This window comes from Eriocheir sinensis, chromosome 18 (assembly GCF_024679095.1).
Source record: "Eriocheir sinensis breed Jianghai 21 chromosome 18, ASM2467909v1, whole genome shotgun sequence".
In the NCBI taxonomy this organism is placed as follows: domain Eukaryota; kingdom Metazoa; phylum Arthropoda; class Malacostraca; order Decapoda; family Varunidae; genus Eriocheir; species Eriocheir sinensis.
Genome location: NC_066526.1, coordinates 20284104 through 20297141, shown reverse-complemented (window position 1 = coordinate 20297141; position 13038 = coordinate 20284104). Strand labels below are relative to the sequence as shown.

General features: G+C 44.5%; 1 protein-coding gene across 6 annotated transcripts in view; it reads left to right on the top strand.

The window, feature by feature from the left end:
• Positions 1-13038, top strand: part of LOC127000431 (teneurin-a-like) — a 382877-nt gene that overhangs the window by 356507 nt on the left and 13332 nt on the right. For all 6 annotated transcript variants that reach the window (XM_050864152.1, XM_050864150.1, XM_050864149.1 and 3 more), the window contains 5 exons: positions 883-1139; positions 2758-2927; positions 8321-8453; positions 9795-11048; positions 12479-12707. In XM_050864152.1, coding sequence (XP_050720109.1) covers positions 883-1139; positions 2758-2927; positions 8321-8453; positions 9795-11048; positions 12479-12707 — 2043 coding nt within the window. The remainder of the gene's footprint in view (positions 1-882; positions 1140-2757; positions 2928-8320; positions 8454-9794; positions 11049-12478; positions 12708-13038) is intronic.

Genomic DNA, 13038 nt, shown 5'->3' with positions numbered 1-13038 from the left:
TCTGGAACGTTGACAGGATAAGAGGCATGTTTGTGAAGGAGAAATAGGCGCTCTTTAATGAAAATCAATAGATGTTGGCTCGGTCACTCTCCAGGTGTATATTAGAGTGAATAGGTAAACCAGGTGTGTCAGTCAGATAAGCACACCTCTGATGCCTCGCTAAAGATTTGACACTTACCTAGCTAAACTTCCCTAATTAATGAACACAACAAACATATGAAAACCTTATCACTGTGTCTAGAAGAACGTATCAACTCTCTCTCTCTCTCTCTCTCTCTCTCTCTCTCTCTCTCTCTCTCTCTCTCTCTCTCTCTCTCTCTCTCTCTCTCTCTCTCTCTCTCTCTCTCTCTCTCTCTCTCTCTCTCTCTCTCTCTCTCTCTCTCTCTCTCTCTCTCTCTCTCTCTCTCTCTCTCTCTCTCACACACACACACACACACACACACACATATTGAACCCTGTAAATTGATATCCTTGTCTTTATCACAAAAACAAGCAGACTCTCAAGGAACGAGGAGTGTTGTCACCTCGTAAACGGGGGAGGGAGGTGAAAGAAGAAGGGAAGGGAAAAATGGGAGAGGAAGAAGAGTGTTAGAGTGGCGTCAACTTACCTGAGATATTAAACGGTTTAGTGGGCGAGATTGTGACGGTGAAATGTCGATTTGTGTGTTATGATTTTGTTTTACTTCCTCTTCTTCGTCCTCCTCCTATACATTCTGCTCCTCCTCCTCCTATTCGTCCCCACCCTTATCTTTCTGGTCATTCTTCATTTCTCAACAGGTGAAAATCAATCAGCTCAGTCCTTGATATCTTCTTTTTCTCCTCCTCTTCCTCCTCCTTCTCCTCCTCCAACACTAACCCTTCCTCTCTCTCTCTCCTCCGCAGGTGAAGTGAGCTCAGATCTTCGCGTGTGGGCCAACGGGACGTGGCACCAGACTCTGCCATGGGGAGGCTACGCCCGCGCCCTCGCCACGGCCTCCTCGCCCCTGCTGGAAGTGTCCCTACCCACCCAGGCCTCGCTCCTCCCCGCCGTCCATCGCTACGAGGTCGCTATGGCCCCGGGACCCCCCAACGCCCTCACCATCAGCTACGGCGTGGGCGAGAGACACCGGCAGGAGAGGGTGGTGGAGACGGTGTTGCTGGTAAGTGTTGATGGTGGTGATGGTGGCGGAGAGTATCAAGACCTCTCTTTCTTCTGGCTTCTCCTTCCTTTTTCTTTAGTCCGGAGCAGCGTCTAGCGGGCTTTCTTTGTTAGCTTATTTTTTTTTATTTGTTGTTTTTATTTTTTGCCCTTGAGCTGCCTCCCTTTGCCGTAAAAAAGAAAACTTATGGTAGTATTGGTGGTGGTCTTTCCGTCTCTTCTCTCTCTCTGTCTGTCTCTCACTTGCAAACTATCACACACGCACACACACACGCACACATCGCAGCTTGAGGATAGTAGTGGTAGTCGTATCTCTGCCTCTCTCTTTCTCTCTCACTTGCGGACTTTCACACACACACACACACACACACACACACACACACGCACACATTGCATAGTTTGATAGTGGTAGTGGTCTCTCTCTGTCTCTCTCTCTCTCTCTCTCTCTCCCACTTGCAGACTCGCACACGCACTCACACACACACGCACACGCACACACACATCGCAGAGTTTGATCATTATAACTTCTTAAGCCGCTTCCACGTCTCTATAATGACATCCACCTCTACCTGTAAGTCAGCCCGCGCCCTAAAGAGACTCATTAATGCTAAGCCTCTTTGTTGCTTCTCGTCTCTGTGGCTGGAACGCTCCCTCACCCCCCCCCCCTCACCCTCACCCCCCCTCACACTCCCTCCGAAAGTCACCCACCCACTCCTACTCCCACTCCTACTCCACCCTCACTCCTACTCCTCTCTCACTCCACCTCACTCCCACTCACAAAGTCACTCACACACCAGTACTCTCTCTCTCTCTCTCTCTCTCTCTCTCTCTCTCTCTCTCTCTCTCTCTCTCTCTCTCTCTCTCTCTCTCTCTCTCTCTCTCTCTCTCTCTCGCAATACAGACAGCAGCCATTTAATTAACAGACAACCAATTTGGCCCTTAATCACACCTTCCCACAGTCCCCTCCCCTCCCCTCTCCCCCCTCGTCTCACCTCACTTCCAGCCAGGTAATTAAACCCCGCCAGGTGTCTCCCTATTCCCTATTTCGCCGTCTATCCTTCCTTCGGTTCTCTTCTATCTACCCATTCCTACTGAGTTCCCTTTCAATTGCGTTATCTCTCCCATTTTACTGTTAAGCCATATCAGCTGTCCCCTTCTTCCCTATTTCACTATTTTTTCTGCCTTATGTTCCGTTTTCCTTTTTAGCCCTACCAGATGTCCCCCTCTCACCTATTTTAGCCAGCCTTAGCATCCTTTTATTTTATGTCTCTCTCCTATCTATCCTTCTTGACAGAGCACCTTTTCCATGGTCTTAATTATGTCCCATTCTACTATTAAGCGTCACTAGATGCTCCTATCCCTTCTTCCCTATTTCGCCATCCTTCCTTCCATCCTACGGTTCTCTCCATTCGTTCTGAGTTCCTTTTCCATTGTCTCTTCTCTGTCTCATTCTCTACTCCTAAGCTTACCTCTTCATTCCTTGCCTTTCCTCCTTTTCTTCTACCTTTAACACCTTTCCTACTACCTTCCCAGCTCCTAGTAACTACCTGTGCATTAGTCACCTGTACGCCGTTCACCCTCAGTCCCTTCTACAGCCTTCCTCGTCACGTATTCCGCAGGTCAACGGGTCACGGGTGCTGCGGCGGGCCTGGGACGGCACATCCCACACCGAATCCCTGACAGACGGATCCAGCAAGCCTCTCCTACGCCTCACCTACGACAAGAACGGCCACCCGACCTCCCTCACGCTGGGCAACTGGCTCTCATCCCTCAACGTGACGTACGACAGGTGAGAAACAGTCCACTTTACCTGTTCTAGATGTCATGAGGGTACATCTGTGATTCCCGATGTTTAGGATATGTTTATTATTAGTCTCACGATCCTACCTGTCCCGTAAGAGATCATCAGGTAAGTGACTTGGGTGAAAGGATGCAGACTAGATCTTCCTTCACGGGTGCACTGCTTTTTTTTAATATGAGAAAATAAACGAATGAAGAAAAACAAATGAAAGTAAGCAAATCCGGTAGTGTTTGGTTAAGATTTTGAAGAAGAACAGTAAACAAAGGAAGGAGGAAGAAGAGTATCGGTGGGTATGATTTTAAAGTAAGAAGAGGAGGTAAGAGGAAGGAAGGAAAGAAGCAGATCCGAGTGCTTAGATTATGGAAAAGAAAAATAACCGGAAGAAGAAGAGGAGCATAACCCGAGTGAAGTAGGAAGAATTGGTATAGAAGAGAAAAAGGAAGAGTTGTATCGGGAGGTGTGATATTAAAAAAGGAAGAGGAGGTAAGAGGAAGGAAGGAAGGAGATTCGATAGTGCTTAGATTATGGAAAAGCCAAATAACCGGAAGAAGAAGAGGAGCATAACCCGAGTGAAGTAGGAAGAATTGGTATAGAAGAGAAAAAGGAAGAGTTGTATCGGGAGGTGTGATATTAAGATTGGAAGAGGAGGTATGAGGAAGGAAGCAGATCCGATAGTGCTTAGATTATGGAAAAGCCAAATAACCGGAAGAAGAAGAGGAATATAACCCTAGTGAAGTAGGAAGAATTGGTATAGAAGAGGAAAAGGAAGAGTTGTATCGGTAGGTGTGATATTAAGATTGGAAGAGGAGGTAAGAGGAAGGAAGGAAGGAGATTCGATAGTGCTTAGATTATGGAAAAGAAAAATAACCGGAAAAAGAAGAGGAGTATAACCAGAGTGAAGTAGGAAGAATTGGTATAGAAGAGAAAAAGGAAGAGTTGTATCGGGAGGTGTGATATTAAAAAAGGAAGAGGAGGTAAGAGGAAGGAAGGAAGGAGATTCGATAGTGCTTAGATTATGGAAAAGCCAAATAACCGGAAGAAGAAGAGGAGTATGACCCGAGTGAAGTAGGAAGAATTGGTATAGGAGAGAAAAAGGAAGAGTTGTATCGGGAGGTGTAATATTAAAAAGGAAGATGAAGTTAAGAGCAACAGGGGGAGGGGGAGGAGGAAGAGGCCGCTGTCGTGTTTGCCGATAGTTCTCTGATCCGGGATAGGCGGCGCCCTGCAGGAAATGCCAACTTTGTAATGGGGTTTGAGGCGCCTCCCGCGATCCTTATTACGTCCCAAACTTTGTCTTCGCTTTTATTCACTCCGGCGGGAAAGGAAAAAAAAAAATTTGGTCAATAACTTACTGCTGAAAAAAAAGGACGATATATTCATTTTTTTTAAGTGGCATTAATTAGAAAACTTAAAAAATCATATTACGTGTTTTTTTTTTTTATTATCTACTCAGTGAAAGGAAAACTGACTAATGGAGTATCGGCGTAATTTTACTCGTTGTTGAAAATATAGAGATGGAATAAACTTAACAAAAACTTTAAAAAAAACCTTCACTCACTTTTCTAAACCATTCAGTAAATACAATCTTTTTCGTGCCCACTTAAACCGTTTTTCTTTCGTTTCCGCTGCTTTCTTTCCTTCTCTTTCTTCCCCTCCTCTCTCCTTAATCATTCCCCTTTCCTTCTCTTTCTTCCCCTCCTCCCTCCTTAATCATTCCCCTTTCCTTCTCTTTCTTCCCCTCCTCCCTCCTTAATCATTCCCCTTGCCTTCTCTTTCTTCCCCTCCTCTCTCCTTCTTCATTCCTCTTTCCATCTCTTTCTTCCCCTCCTCTCACCCTCTTCATTCCCCTTTCCATCCCTCTCATCCCCTCCTCTCTCCTTCTTCATTCCCCTTTCCATCCCTTTCTTCCCCTCCTCTTCCCTCTTCACTCCCCTCCCCCTTTCCCCTTTTCTCCCCTCCTCTTTCTCTCATCATTCCTCTTCCCTTTTCCTCCTCCCTTCTTCATCTCCCTTCCCTTTCCACCTTCTCTTACATCCTCACCTCATTCTCTCTCCTTTTTAATCCGTCCTTCTTTCGTTCCCAGTTCTCTCTTCCCATCCCTTTCTTCCCCTCCTCTTTCTCTTTCCTTCCCTTCTATCCTCACCTGACTCCCTCTCCTATTCTCCCTCTCCCTCTTCCCCCATCCCCTTACTCCCCCCATTTATCAGTCAAATAGTCACCTCGTCCCTCTCTCTCTTTCTTCCTTCCCTCTTACCTACATCTCCCTCCTCCCCCCCTTCTTAACCCATCCCCCTCCTCCGCACATCTCCCTCCTCCCCCCCCTCCCCTTCTTGCCCCTTCCCCCTCCTCCGCACTTGATTCTTATACACGTTAGAGAACGAACTTGTATCTAATTGGGAAACTTACCTATTTTGCGGCATAGCGTCCTACTTCCTGATGGTTGTGGGAACGAAGAAAGGAGAGGTGGAAGAGAAGATAAAGGATAAAACAGAGGGAAAGGAGAAAGGAGAAAGAAAGTAATGAGGTCACGCTTTCTTTCTCCCTTTTTATTATTTTTGAGAGAGAGCGAGATGATAAAGGGGAAAATGGAAGAACAGGGAAAGCGAAAATGGAGAAAGATATAAACGGAAAGGAAAAGGAAAGAGAAGGAAAAGAAGATAGGGTCATTCTTTCTCTGTGTTAGCTTAGATAATGAAAGAGAAGAAGAAATAAAGGGAAAGAAGAGAGAGAGAGAGAGAGAGAGAGAGAGAGAGAGAGAGAGAGAGAGAGAGAGAGAGAAGGCAACCGCTCTATAAAATAAGAAACATGGCTCAAAATTATGATGTATATAGCTACAATATGTTCTGATTTGTAGGGATGTAGTGGCTTTTCGCTCCATCGTTCCTTCCTTGCCTCCCTCCTTACCTCCATCCTTTCCTCCATCCTTCCCTCCCTCATTACATCTCTCCCTCCCTCCCTACCTCCCCATCCCCTTCTATCCGTACCTTCTTACATCCCTACCTCCCTTCCCTCTCTCTCTCTCTCTCCCTTCCCTTCCTATCCCTCTCTCCCCACCTCCCCCCCCCCCCTTAATACCTCCTTAGCCTTTCTGTTTTGTTTCTATTTTCTTTCTTAGTCTTCCGGGTTTACTAACAAGGCATCAACTTTGTCTTTCGTGATAGTAAAATAATGATGATAATAATAATAATAATAAAAAAGAAGAAAGGAAGAAAAAGAAGAATTATAATGAGAAGAGGAAGAAAAAAAAGAAGAATGATGATGTTAATGATGGCAGAAGAAGGGATTATTCTCTCATTTATCACAAAAGACGAACGATAACAATGAGGATTAGATAAACTCCTTTCTTTGCTCTTCTTAACAACAACAAGAACCAGAAAGCAACACGTTTTCCCACCACCAACAATGAGAAACGAAGATAAAGGAAACAAAAGTGAGGATAATGGGAAAAGAAAGACTGATGGAAGACAAAACTTTTTAAATGCTTTCCTTTTCTCACCAGATGAAAAATAGACAAGATAAAGAACGCAATTATATTAACTTGAGGATTAATTGACCTCACCCTTTCCTTGCATAGTTATTAAGAGAGAACAAAAGTAATTACCCAACCAATAGAGAGAGAGAGAGAGAGAGAGAGAGAGAGAGAGAGAGAGAGAGAGAGAGAGAGAGAGAGAATGGACAAGCAAACAGATACAGACAGATAAACGTCAACCAGGAAAGTTAAAAGACAGTAGACGGAAGGAAGAAATAGAGAGAAAAAAAAAATTGAACAACAGAAGCAGGAAAGATTAAAGAGAGGGAGACAAAAAAACAGAGGAACGGAAGGAAGGAATAAGTAGAAAGAGAAAGAGAAAAGAGATAGAATAACGAGAGAGAGAGAGAGAGAGAGAGAGAGAGAGAGAGAGAGAGAGAGAGAGAGAGAGAGAGAGAGACGCACAAAGAAGAATGGAGAGAAAAATGCAGGATATAACATGGAAAGATAAAAGAGAGCGAGCATCATGGATTAGTGGACAGACAAAGAAAGATAGAACGTATTTTAATAACTATAAAGAGTAAGAAATGAACGTTGGCGGGTCGTATACTTAAAAATGATAAGAGATGGACAAGCAAATTAACGGAGTGGTGGTCCGGACATGATGAAAGAAAGGGCGGATAGAGTATAAAAGAGTAATACAGAGAGAGAGAAAGAGAGAGAGAGAGAGAGAGAGAGAGAGAGAGAGAGAGAGAGAGAGAGAGAGAGAGAGAGAGTAAAGGAGATGAGGTTTAAGCAGGTATCATAAGACACTTCCGCTTTTCACATCAGCTATTCATAAAGGTCAAAGAGGGGGTCAGTCGGGTTCCAGTGAGTGTTTCTTCAGGTTCATTGTACAGAGGAAGGGTCACACTACCACCAGGGCCATAAAACTACTACTGGAAATGCCCAAAACTCCTACGAAAGCCTTGTCCAATAGGTGTTCTTGAGCGATGAAATGTCTTGTATACGACCCTAAGTGTCTTGCCGAAGCTGGATGGTGATTTATTTTTTATTTTTTTATTTATTTATTTATTTATTTTTTTACAGCTAAGGAGGCAGCTCAAGGGCACCAAAAAGTCAGTGTATAAGAAAAAAAACACTAATCGCTGCTCCTACAAAAGATAAAAGTAAAGAGTGGCCCATAATTGAACTCTTTTTGGGCCATTCTGTAATCTTTTTAGGAGCAGCAAGTAGCGGACTTTTTTCCATCTTTTTTTTTTTTTTTTTTTTTTTTTCTTTTGCCTTTGAGCTGTCTCCTTTGCTGTAAAAAAAAAAGAGAGAGAGAGAGAGAGAGAGGTCAGTGATGGTCCCGGATGGTGGAATGCACTAACATCAGACAGAGAGGAATGAAGTACGTTGGAAAAGATGATGATGACGATGATAAAGAACACCTTCAAGCCTAATAACAACAACAAATGCAGTAACAATAACAACAAAACACCAATAGCAACACGTTCAGTAGTTAACCCTCTCTTGCCTCTCCCTCCTTCCGCCGGTTCGAGAGGAATGGTGGTGATGGTGACGATGAGAAAACACCACCAAATCAACCAGTAACATTAAAGGAAACACCAAAAATAAATAGAAGAAAACACGAACATCAACATTTATATAACCCACTTTCTCTTATTAAATGAAACACCAAAAATAATAAGAAGAAAACACGAACATCAACACTTCTATGACCCACTTTCCCTTTCCTCTCTTGCCTTTCTCTCTTGCAGCTTCGGGAATAATAATTAAGAGGAGGAGGAGAAGCACCACCACCACCAGCAAATCAACACATAATAACAAAGGAAACACCAATAATACCAACAAAACTCTACCAACAACACCTCCAGGACTCACCCTCTCTTTCCTCTCCCTCCTGCAGGTTCGGAAGGACGGAGTCGCGGCAATGGGACTGGTCGAGCGAGAACTACGAGTACGATTCCCACGGCCTGCTGTCCACCGTGTCATCCCATACCGCTCACACCACGCGCTACACCTTCGGCGACACGAGGCTGGTAAGTAGACTACACCCCCTGTTATTACACCCTCTTGGTACACCCTCTATCACACCCTCCAACAAATTCTACTACTTCTTCTACTACACTTCTGCCGTCTACCCATGTAAAGATCTACCTATGCATGTTTCTGATTGTCTTTTGTCTACCCTTATCACGTTCTCTCTTCTACTTACACCCCGTTTTCTTTTTATCCAGCGTTCTACTTGTACTCCGTTTTCTTTGTATTCCTTGTTTCCTCATTCCTTCTGTTGTTGAAATGTTGAAACCTATTGTGGTCCCGATTTTGCCTCCAACACGAAAAGGCTCGCGTAGGTATAGTAAGAATTGGTAAACAAACAAGAAGTAAGAGAGAAAGGCCCGCTCGTCTCCCCTCCAAAAAAAATGAATAAGAAGTTGGCCTATTTCTCTTTTTATCAACATAAGGGAAACTCCTCTTTTTAGACTGGAATTATAGGGAAGTTGGCCCCCCTTCTTTTTTTGTTCCTATGAGGTATGGGGAGCTTTTGTATTAAGGGGGCTGTTCCAGGGACGATAAAGGAAAGGGAAAAGTCTCGTTACCGCCGGGCCCCAAAAGATTAAGTGAGGAAAATGTGGACTTTATATCCGAAAGTTTGGAATACCTTGGGCGTAGTACTTTTGGCGTTCCCCCCGACTGAATAACCTTTAAGATTCAATGTTCCTGGATGGCCCATTGGGTTTTATTATTCGGGGCCTTATTTTCTCTCTGTTCATTACTACTTCCTTCATATTTTTGCAGTTTTCATTTTCTTCCACTATTTTTCTTTGTCTTCTTTTTCCCTTCCCATTTTCATTCCTGTTTTCCTTGTCGGTTTTATTATTTTGGTTCTTATTTTCTTTCTGCCCATTCCTATTTCCTTTTTATTTTCGCTGTTTTCATTTTCTTCCACAACATTCTTCCTTTTTTTCTTCTTTTTCTCTTCCCTTTTCATTGCTGTTGTTCTCATTTTCCTCCTCATAGGTTTTATTATTCTGATCGTTATTTTCTTTCTACTCATTCGTACTTCCTTATTTTTGTTGTAGTTTTAATTTTCTTCCTCTTCTTTTTTTTCTTCCCTTCCCTTCCCATTGTTGTTCTCCTTGTCGTTTTAGTTCTTTTTCTTATTTTCTTTCTGTCCATTCTCACTTCCTCCTTATCTTCGTTGTTGTTTTCATTTTATTCCTCTATCTTCTTTTTTCTTCTTCCCTTGCTTTGATGTTATTCTTTCCTTCGTCCTCATCGTCCGTATCTTCCTCCTCTTTATCCCTCGCCCTGCTTGGAGCCTCATTGTACCCTCCTCACGTTGGTCTCAACTTACCTCGCCTTCCTCCCCTCCACAGCCCGCCACCATGACCCTTCCCTCGGGCCGGCTGTGGCACCTACACTACGATGAACGCGGAGGCCTGAAGTACATCACCACGCCCACCGGCTCCGCCCACTTCTTCTCCCTCCAGCCCTCCTTCGGGTGGTTCGTCTTCTCCTACACCGCCCCCGGCTCCACCCACTCCTACAGGCAGTATCTGGATCATGCGGGGCGCCTCCTACTCACTGCCTTCCCTGCTGTGTCCGCTAAGGTGCTCTATACGTATACGGAGGCTGGACAGCTGAAGGAGATCGTGTCTGGTGATGGAAAGACGGAGTTCTCTTACGGCAGCGACGGTTTGTTGTCGGAGATCATGCACGAGGAGGTTGAGCTCGAGTACAAGATGGATATGCTGTACGACGGCCGCCTCCTGCAGGAACACCGCATTGACTACGGCGCCAGGACGGGACTGAGCAACGTCAAGTTCACCTACGAGTATGACTCCAACTTCCGAGTGACGAGCTTTGCGGGACGCATCGGCGGACAGAACCTTCGCGCCTTCACGTACGCCTACAACCCCATCACGGGAGGCCCCTCGAGCATCGGCCGCTTCACCGTGACGCGGAATGAGTACAGCGAGACGACCATTCACGACGGGACGGCGATCTTCTCACGGCAACTCAATTCGCATCTCCACGTGTCCCAGTCCTCCGTCACCATCCACAACCGGGAAGTATTCAAGCTGCAGATCTTCTACAACCCCGACGGGAAGATCAACCAAACCAAGACCTTCACGCCGAACTTCCACAACAAGCCGTACACCAACACGCGGAACTACACCTACGACGCCGACGGCCAGCTGATCCGCGTGGAGGCCAAGGAGCCGTGGAGCTTCTCGTACGACACCAACGGCAACATGCTGTCCCTCACCTACTCCACCAACACCATCCCCATGAAGTACGACTCACAGGACCGCATCGTCAAGTTCGGAGAAGGCGTTTACCGGTACGACAACCGCGGCGCCATTGTCCAAAACGCCCGCGAAGTCACATACCACTACAACGCGCGCGGCTTGCTGGTGCGCGCCTCAAAGTCCGGCCGCTTCAACATCCGCTACCTCTACGACCACGAGGACCGCCTGACCGCCCGCAAGGACAACTTCGGCAACGTGACGCAGTTCCTGTACACGGACCAGCGCCACCCGGATCAAGTGACGCACATCTACAGCCCCCGCGACGGCAACCTCATCACGCTAGTGTACGACGATCGCGGCCACATCATCTTCGCCCAGGTGAGTTGTGTTATCTATAGTCATCTTAGTCATTGGTCCAGAAGCTCCACCCCCTCCCTCACCCTCCATTCAAGGTAACATTGACCCCTAACTCCAAGTTCCTTTCATCCAGCCAATCAGCTCTTCTAGTTATGGAGAGGGGACGGGACTTCTGGGTCAGTTGAGTGTACGGTGACAATATATAGTTGCTGATGACTGAGGGAGTAAATGACAGGTTAACGGAGGGGATTTAGTACTAATGCATGTGGCAAGGGTTATGAAGCACTGATGATAATTGTAAGGGTATTATATATTATGATGATAGGAAATTCATGCATAATATTTCCGGGTAATATGGTAATGACGAGAAACAATATTATAGTCGTGTGACAAATAATAAACTCTGCACGCGTATATATTTTAAAACATTCGATAACAGTTATGAACAAAAGCAAACTAATTGAAATGGTAGGAAGCTCGTACTAATAAGTGGGTAGAATATATTGATAAAAATCGTACACTGTGCCGCCAGTAATACGGATATTAACGAACAGAGAACGAAATGCGTATAGTCAACAATATAGCAAAAGCGTTCTTTGTGAAGGTAGCAATAACAGCACAAAAAAATAGTTAATCTGTGCATTTCTACGCCCAAATTGGCCACGCATTCACAAAACAATAAAAGTCACGATTTGTTGATATGAAAATAGTTAAAACTGAGAAATACTTTTACGAGTAGAATTCACTAATTGAACCGCTCTGTAAAAATGTTCACGATAGCAACGCGTACGCGGAATATTTCACAGATAAGCTTGCGAAATTAACCACAACGGAAACCAAACCTTATTATCGAGCGCTGATGAAATTCTGCAGCAGCCTCCAGTAGTGATGAATAGGACACGAAAAACTACTTGCTCAAAAAAAAACAGAACAAGAGAAAAAAAACGAAATCTAACAAAAAGAACATCGGTGAAAGGAAACGATAAGTTTAAAAATACTAAAAGAAACGAACATTCCTTTCAAGACTAGACAAGCAATGAGGAACTAAATAATATTCAACTATTTATGACACACGTTCGTTGTGTACCTTAACCACAACAGACACCTGTACTCTCTCCTCACAGGCGTTCTCAGACAAATATAGAAGCGAGCATAAATCATAAGACTAAACAATGAGAAAGAAAACAAACCTCTAATCTTTTCAGACACAAACTTAACTATATTAAGACAGCGTCCTTAATGTACCTCTAACCACACCCCCAAACCCTTACTCCTCCCTCCCTCACGGGTACCGAAACAAGTTAATTAAAAGAAGCGAGCATTCATTTTAAGGCTAGACAATAAGAAAATAAACAAAGAAAGAAAAAACAAAACTCTACTATTTTAAGACAGTTTGCTTGCGTAGTGTACCTTAATTAATCACACCACACACCTGTCCTCCTCCCGCCCAGGTGTACCGCAACAAGTACTACATCGCCACGGACGAGTGCGGGACCCCGGTGATGGTCTTCAATCAGTACGGCGAGGTGGTGCGAGAGATGATGCGCTCCCCGTACGGCCACATCATGTACGACTCCAACCCTTACCTCTACCTGCCCGTGGACTACTGCGGCGGCCTGCTGGAGACGCGGACGGAGCTGGTGCACATGCCGCGAGGACGTATTTATGACCCGCTGATCGGTGAGTGGATGAGGGAGTGGGTGTGTGAAGGGAGGTTGTATTCGAGTTTAGTGTTTTGTTTTTGTTTTGTTTCTTGAGATGTTACTCTATTGATAAATGAATTGCTGTTTATTGCGGGTTTTTAGTTGTATTTTCCTATGTTACTTAAACCATCCATAACTCTTTTATTTAGTTATAAGTTTTAAGTCTTAGTTTTTATATTTAATGTGGTTTAGATAGTAAGTTGATGGTTGGAGTTTCATTTTTTCGGTTCCTTAAGTTTACTCATTTTTTATAGATCAGTACTATATTAAGGTTTGATTTTTTTGTTTTGTTTTGTTTTTTAGTTTAT